The sequence below is a fragment of the Pelobates fuscus genome, chromosome 12 (assembly GCF_036172605.1).
Source record: "Pelobates fuscus isolate aPelFus1 chromosome 12, aPelFus1.pri, whole genome shotgun sequence".
Classification (NCBI taxonomy): Eukaryota; Metazoa; Chordata; class Amphibia; order Anura; family Pelobatidae; genus Pelobates; species Pelobates fuscus.
The window spans coordinates 112,030,839-112,039,326 of NC_086328.1; the positions used below are offsets into that span (position 1 = coordinate 112,030,839).

At 40.8% G+C, this 8,488-nt stretch overlaps 1 protein-coding gene across 1 annotated transcript in view; it reads right to left on the minus strand.

Annotated features, from left to right (window-relative positions):
* The window catches only part of TSG101 (tumor susceptibility 101), a 29,522-nt gene extending 22,280 nt beyond the window's left edge, over positions 1–7,242 (minus strand). Inside the window, exons 1-4 of the mRNA XM_063438659.1 lie at positions 7,111–7,242; positions 3,347–3,431; positions 1,123–1,188; positions 554–717 (exon numbers count right to left, since the gene is read on the minus strand). Coding sequence (XP_063294729.1) covers positions 554–717; positions 1,123–1,188; positions 3,347–3,431; positions 7,111–7,152 — 357 coding nt within the window. The 5' untranslated portion in view covers positions 7,153–7,242. The remainder of the gene's footprint in view (positions 1–553; positions 718–1,122; positions 1,189–3,346; positions 3,432–7,110) is intronic.
* Between the last annotated feature and the right edge of the window lie 1,246 nt (positions 7,243–8,488).

The following is an 8,488-nucleotide window of genomic DNA, read 5'->3' on the forward strand; positions in this document are numbered from 1 at the left end:
AATCCGAGCAAGCACACAAATGAGTGCCCACAAACAAACACTCATATATATGCTAAAATCAAGATAAAACCATTATCAATAATAGAGCAGGTTCCCTCATGTTATTCACAGGATGGGTTGCCAGACGTACTGTGTTTTCTTGGACATATAATTTCTTCATGATACCCGGTGGTGCCAAAAAGTACAGCCCTATGCATGCAGAATTCATATGATGCAGGAAGGAAATCAGTTGATTAATCAGCGTAGGAACCCTTAAGGAGTTGTTGTGATGAGTTAATTGATTTGCCTCTTAAAGCACATGAATGGCACCATAATATAGTGCATTACTTTTTACGGACTAGGTGGGTAGAATAATAAAACGCTGATGAATCTGGAGAAACGACATGCAGTCACGTACAATTCAAGAAGATAGATTAAAGTTCTTTAAAAGAAACATAACAGAAAGGAGGTGATAAAAAGAAGAAAGCTTTCTAAACAGTAAATGCATTAGGAGCAGTTTCATCCTCCATGAGGATCTGATTGTCTGCGAAGAAAAGAAAACAAAACCACTTACGTGTTTCCATTCATGTAGGTAAGGGAGGTAAATCTTGCCATTTGCATCAACATGTTTCCCTGTTTTAATGGTCATTGTACTGGTTGGTTTAACAAAACAGATTGGGGGATTGAAAGGGTAAGTGTCAAGTAGCCAGAGACATATTGGGATATTGTATGTGTTACCTGGAATGAGGAAAAACAAACAAAAAAACAGTTATGTTTATTCTTTCAAACTGGAAATTTAGTTGAACTTTACTCTTTTCTTCCCTGTAGGATATCATGATCCTAAGCCACTTAGAATAAAGAGCCCATTCTTTAGTATGTCACTGGGTGCACTATCGGTCTTGCTAGTTTGCTATCAAGGCTCCTATAGGAGCATCATACAACCTGACTGTATTGATCGCACCCGTATGCAGGATCCAGACTCCTGACCAACCACTCCACTTTTTTCCACATCTAAATATCACACTATTTATATGCAGGACACTCCCAATACCCGACTCATTCTTTTTAGTAACCTGCACAGCTTGCTCATTTTTCACATGGATTTGTTATGCTGCACAGCACAGGAATTAAAGATTGACTTACCCTTGTAAGGTACAGGAATAGTCCCTGTGAGGTTCAGCAGCTCCCTCGAGGAACCGTCATTGAATACTGTGAAGAAGACACACCATGTGGTTAATCTGTACGAAGTTGAGAATCAAAACCAAAAGTGCTTTTTTTTTTTTTAATTATTTTTTTTTAAATAAATGAACAGACTGCATCAGAATTTTTTGAAAGAATGATGAACAGAACATACAAATATTGGGAACTAAACGCCAAGAATAAAAGGTTTACCAATTTAATAATCCTAAATTTAACAAACCCTGTCAAGCTATATGATATGCCATGATGAACCATACGGACTAATTTATAATTGTCAAAAGAATTTTTTTTTTTTTTTTTTTTAATAACACGGTAATCAGGTAAAATTTATATCAAACTATTACAAAAATAGGAATTCATTGATTCAATTCATCTCTATGAGGAGATGCTGATTGGCCAGGGCTGTTTTGAATTGTGCTGGCTCTGCCCCTGATCTGCCTCATTGTCAGTCTCAGCCAATCCTATGGGGAAGCACTGTGATTGGATCAGGCCACCACTTCAGAGGAAGTTCACAGGCAGAGGTCAGAGGAAGTTCACAGGCAGAGGCAGCCGCTTTAGACTTGAATACAAGTAAAAAACAAAAATTAATCTGCCACAAGCAGATTTTATTAACAGAAAAAAGGTTAATCAAACCAGGATTTGCACAGAATTTAAACTCAAATTGCAAATGGCAGGCAGTATGGTATGGCGAGTGTCTCCTGTACCCCATCATGCTCTGTTTGAACACTTCCTGTAAAATAACAACATGACTGGACGACTGTCAGTCTTCTTAGTAGTGTATATTTTCTTCTTTTTACTTTATTTTCTTGTTGCATTTTAATGGTATAGATATAGGTGTGAGTTTCAGGCTTTTAGAGCCTCTAAATACACAATATTCAATTTATTATAATAGTCAGAAAGGCAAGCACAGGATTTGGGGCAACTTTAAAGGGACACTATAGTCACCAGAACAACTACAGCTTATTGAATTTGTTCTGGTGAGTAGAATCATTACCTTCAGGCTTCTTGCTGTAAACACTGTCTTTTCAGATAAAATGCAGTGCTTACACTACAGCCTAGTGATAACTTCACTAGCCACTCCTCAGATGGCTGTTAGAGATCCTTCCTGGGTCATGGCTGCCTAAAATGCATCCAAACATTCAGTGTTTGCAGATACTGAACTTTCCTTGTAGGAATTCATTGATTCAATTCATCTCTATGAGGAGATGCTGATTGGCCAGGGCTGTGTTAGAATCATGCTAGCTCTGCCCCTGATCTGCCTCATTGTCAGTCTCAGCCAATCTTATGGGGAAGTATTGTGATTGGATCAGACCACCACTTCAGAGGAAGTTCACAGGCAGAAGTCAGAGGAAGTTCACAGGCAGAAGTCAGAGGAAGTTCACAGGCAGAGGCAGCAGCTTTAGACTTGAATACAAATAAGATTTTACTATCTTTATGGAGGAGGCAAAGGGGGACAAATGGTGGTTTTAACACTATAGGGTCAGGAATACATGTTTGTGTTCCTGACCCTATAGTGCTCCTTTAAGAGATCCTATAGGAGGAAAATAACCTATTTTTAAAAAAATGATTTTTTTTTTTTTAAGGATTGGTAGCTCTTAATTTATTTATTTTGCCAGTGACAAATTATTGACATAGTATTAAAAGGAACAATCTATCCTTAATACATCTCAATCTCAATGTAGTTATTCTTGGGGCTGAAGTCCCCAGCAGCTGTCCTACAAATTGTTGTTAAACAGTTTTTTAAGTTAGTCCCTGGACACCCATCTGCACTGCATTCTGGCTCCTATAACCGGTCACCGGAAGGTAAACAGTTGACACTGGTGTGCTCTATTAATTGGATCAAGTCACCCTTAATTTACAAATTGCTCCTTAAGTTTACCTGATTAGCCAAAAAGGTATAATCTTTAATCTAAATTGTATCCTAAAAGTTTTAGCTCACACTGTACTGCAGACAAAGCGGTGAGAGGGTCCTCTTTGCTACAGATGCATTTCGTGTCTGAAAAACCATTACTAATGATGATCTCATAGAAAATGTTTCTCTTTGAGAAGCCCTCACCTCCACATGGATTTCTTGCTCAAGGAGACAAAGAAAGGAAACTTTCCTGGCCAATTGTTGGAGTGTTCCAAATAAAACAAAAAACAAAAACCATCTGGATTACAAACTTACCATAAGAATCCATGAGAGGTTTGAGATCTCTGTAAAGACCTGTGACATGTAAAATTTCACGTGTTGATAAGTCTCTGTATTTGTACTGAAAGTGGATAAAATAAAATTATTACTATGGTAAACATGAATCAATTATAGCACACACAAAAAAAACAAAAACCTAGTCCTTTGGATGACCAGCATGCTTCCTATTTGCTCATGACGTAAAACTTGAACAGGTGACTCAATTACAACATTCCAGGGGCTGCTTTTATAAAGCCACAGAACAGGTTCTAACTGCTATTAAGGTGTCACACTAAACGGACATTAAAAAGTGTATACTTCTAAACCCTTCAAATGATTGCTTAATTGTGTTTAATTGTTTACCCTTTAAATCTTTGAGGGACTTCTTCATGACAAACATTGAATAGAAATATGTTCAATTACACCACAGTAGGTATTGAAGGATGCAGTCACAAAGAAATTCCTTTTTTGGTCTTTGTTATAGTACAGGTGCTTTCATTGTTTATGAAGAAAGGTTTTACAAATATAAAAAAAAAAACCTAAAGAATAAAATAAGAGTGTATCCATTATTGCAGAACAGCCCTTTAAAAATGTAAATGTATAAGTCAGTGAGTGACCATTACATGTTTCATCACATGGGAGAGTTGGCTACTGTCATTGACAACTAAGACTTAGGAAATGGTAGAAAATATTTGGGATCTGTTCACCAAACAGCAAGTCATTGAAATTTAAGAACCAACTTACAGAGTTTAAATCAATAGAAAGTTGGAAAAAGAAGAAAATTCTGCTAAAGAAAATTGTCCTGTTTCCAACTAACCTATCTAACCTAAAGTTTGCAAGTTGGTGCTCAAATCAGCACAAGTCAGAGCTAGTAGTCAGATCCCAGAGTCTTCCTAAAATGCAGTTGTTACATTTAAACTGCTGCATCCAAAGCAAGAACTGGAAAATGAAGGCAAAAAATTATCCAAGAAAATTCTTTTTTTTTTTTTTTAGAGTAATGAGAGTAAATAAAAAGTCTCAAAGATAACAAATAGTTTTTATTAATTACACTTTTTCTCTTTTAAGAGTTAAATCCTAGTCCCGTGATGATAACTGTGGGCTGTGGCCACTGAATGTGAGTCACAATAATGTGACTAAATAGTTATCCTTGAGCATTTAAATGGTGTCAGGTGAGTACAGTGTGCGTATTTCCTGTTAGTACAACAGCTAAACTTGAAAGGTAACTGGCCAGAAGTCTTACTAATAAACAAAAGCAGTGAGAGCAGAACGGCATTTAGCCTGAACAAAATCGGAAAATTAAAATGTAGTTACGAAATGGTAAAAAAAAAAAAAAAAAAAAAGACAGCTAATGGAAGGAGTTCTAATAGAGGAGAATACGAGACAAGGCGGGGGACTCCAGTTAATTGTGGGAGGAAGAACAAGTAAAAGGGGGGACACAACTGCTGAGAGGAAGGTGAACAGAGGCATACAGAAGACATGGCGGGGGAACAGTGGCAGACACGAGACACAGCTGTGGGACGGCAGAGGCAATGAGTGACCATTAAAAGGAAAGCAAGAGGCAACTGCTAAGGGGAGTGAGTATCTAAATATTTAATATTTTGCCTTGCAAAAATTTGTCATTGAGCTGCATTGGGAAGTCTGCAAGTGGACAGCCACAGAAAGTCTGGGCTGGGTTACAAGGGGAGGGTTTGCAAAGATTGCAGACAAGAGAACTTAATTTTTGCTTGCTATTTTTAGGTATACCCCAATGAAAAAGGGTCTAATTAAATAAGGATTTATCAAGTCTCAAACTAGTTTCTTCTACACAATGGGCTAGATGTCCAGCAAAGACTTTTCATTGAGCTGCTTTGAGAAGTCTGCTTAACAAGCCATATTACCGGTAAGTATTTGCCAGGGAAGAATTTGAAGGCTTGCCGTGGTTTCAAATACTAGATCTGCAGCTTTTACAAGCCAAGATTTTTCATACCCCCAAAGACCACATTCAAAACAAATTACATGCATATTCGGGGGTATATATACTAAAGTTTATTTTTATTTTTTTAAGAGACAGTGGTCGCTTAGGTGGGGAAATAAATAAAATTTTAGGGTTTCCCTGGTTTGACTACAAGAGGGTAAGTGAATTGGAAGGAGCAAATGTAATGTCAGGCTTGCCCCTTAATTAAGGGGGTTGGGGTTAGTAAATGCAATGGCAGGGTTACCAACGGTTTGGGGGTAAGAGGGGCAGTTACAGGGGTTCAGTAATACTAGGGTTATCCCTGGTTTGGGGATGAGAGGAGAAGTTAAGGTGGGTGGGGTTCAGTTAATGTAATGTTGGGGATGCCCCCAGTTTGGGAGTACATTGGCAGTTAAGGGGTTCAGTAAATGTAATGGTAATGCTACCCCCGGTTTGGGGATGAGGGGCAGTTAATGGGTTCAGTAAGTGTAATGTCAATGTTACTCCTGGTTTGGGCACAAGAGGGGCAGTAAGTGTAACATCAGGGCTATCCTCGGGTTATGGGTAAGGGGGCAGTTAAGGAAGGGTTCAGTAAATAATGTCAGGGTTGCCCCCGGCTTGGGGATAAATGAGCAGTTATGGGGTACAAACAGTGTAACATCAGGGTTATGCTCGGTTCAGGGCTAAGGGGGCAGTTAAGCAAGGGCTCAGTAAATGTAATGTCAGGGTTGACCCCGGTTTGGGGGTAAGAGGGGCAGATAAGGAAGGGCTTAGTAAATGTAATGTCAGGGTTACCCTCGGTTTGGGGGTAAGAAGGGCAGTTCTGGGGGTTGGTGTCAGTAAATGTAAGGCCAGGGTCACCCCTTGGTTTGGGGGTAAGAGGGGCAGTTTTGGGGTGGGGGACAGTAAATGTAATGCCAGGGTTACCCTTGGTTTGGTAAACAGAGGGGCAGTTCTGGGGGGCTTAGTAAATATAATATTAGGGTTACCCTTGGTTTGGGGGTAAGAGGGGCAGTTCTGGGGGTGGGGTTCAGTAAATGTAATGTCAGGGTCATCCCTTGGTTTGGGGGTAAGAGGGTCAGTTTTGGGGTGGGGGACAGTAAATGTAATGCCAGGGTTACCCTTGATTTGGGGGTAAGAGGGGCAGTTCTGGGGGTGGGGGTCAGTAAATGTAATATCAGGGTCATCCCTTGGTTTGGGGGTAAGAGGGTCAGTTTTGGGGTGGGGGACAGTAAATGTAATGCCAGGGTTACCCTTGATTTGGGGGTAAGAGGGGCAGTTCTGGGGGTGGGGGGCAGTAAATGTAATATCAGGGTTGCCCCAGGTTTGGGGGTAAGAGGACAGTTCTGGGGGTGGGGGTCAGTAAATATATCAGGGTCACCCCTTGGTTTGGGTGTAAGAGGGGCAGTGCTGGGGGGTCAGTAGATATAATAACAGGGTTACCCTTGCTTTGGGTGTAAGAGTGGCAGTGCTGGGGGTCAGTAAATATATCAGGGTCACCCCTTGGTTTGGGTGTAAGAGGGGCAGTGCTGGGGGTGGGGGTCAGTAAATATATCAGGGTCACCCCTTGGTTTGGGTGTAAGAGGGGCAGTGCTGGGGGTGGGGGTCAGTAAATGTAATATCAGGGTTACCCCTGCTTTGGGTGTAAGAGGGGCAGTGCTGGGGGTGGGGTCAGTAAATGTAATATCAGGGTTACCCCTGCTTTGGGTGTAAGAGGGGCAGTAAATGTAATGTTTGGTAAACAGAGGGGCAGGTGGGAGGGTCAGAATAAATGCCATGTCAGGGTCCCTTCCGGGTTTTGGGGTACAGAGCCCCCTCAATCCCTCACCTTGCTCAGCATTTTCTTGAGCTGGGCCTCGGACACCGCCATGGTGCGTGATATCCCGATCCGGGATCGCCTGTCCGAGCTCCGCAAACTCCCGAACCAAACCCAGCCGGAAACTCAGCTGTCTGCACTCACTTCCGGTCCTGGCTAACACGTCACTTCCCTAGATACAGGGCTGCAGTTACCACGGAGACCAATGGGCGAGCTGGGCCGCCATCTTTGTTAAGGGAAAAACCCAAAGTGTCTCTTGGACATTATTAATAGGCTATATCCGATTGATATTGAACGAAACGCGTTGGATTACTACACTTGGTGGACTTACTTGCTGTATTCTTATCTCCACCCTGCAGTGGATTACATGCTGTTTTTATTTGGACCTTTGTAAGTGCAATTTGTAATAAATTCTTTGTATTTTCCAGATTATCTGCACTCTCTCTTGGTTTTCTTTATTTTACAAGCACAAAAGAAGATCTTCCACATATTATTCTGAAGACTACTTCTGACTAAGGATGATGGGCCTGAGATTCACTTACATTTTGTGAGTTATATATATACATCCTGCGTGTCCATTCATTTATACTCTTATTATTCTATGTGCGATTTATATATTATTATTTTTTTTTATAATTGAAAGCCGTTAGAATTTTTGCAAAAATAGCTGAGTTTGTATAAATCATAGCTTTGCCAATATAATTCAGAGTTTACAGAATAAACCCCCAAATTCCCAATGTGTCAGTGCTTGAACACTTTACAGATATCTGGAATTTGGAAAACTGACACGAATTAAAATAAAAATAAATCAGAAACCATAAAGAGAAATTATTGGCCCAGTTGGGTTATTCTCAAAACAGTGTGAATTGTCGGATATTAAAATTTTAAACTTAAATTTCAGCTTTGTTATCTGCGCCTTGGTCCTAAAATGTGAAATTCACTTTTTATTCGTTAAGTCACAATTAGGTAAAAAAAAAAACGGATAGTGTTTGTCAGAGACACAAGTGGCAGATATTTCCTGTATGTAAAACGTGATAACGTGGTAAGGTGGTAAATTTTTTGGGGTGCAGTGAATCCACCTTTTTCTAGAGCAGGTGTCAGCAACCTACGGCATGTGTGCCATGCATGGCACTCTGGGTGCCTTTGTAAGGCGCTCACTGCTACCAGAGCCAGACAGGCATGGCCCATCAGGAGTCCTTGGTGCAAACCGACTGGTCATTGCAGATGGTGAATGCCAATCCTCAAAGTACTCATTGCAGCATTTAGAGGAAGTGCTCTCAGATCTCTATATCCCAGCACTGCAGAACAAACTCTCCCCCCCCCCTACTGGAGTAGAGCAGCCCGCAGCAGCTATTGCTGCTCCTGTCCTTGACCTATACCTGGCCAGCCT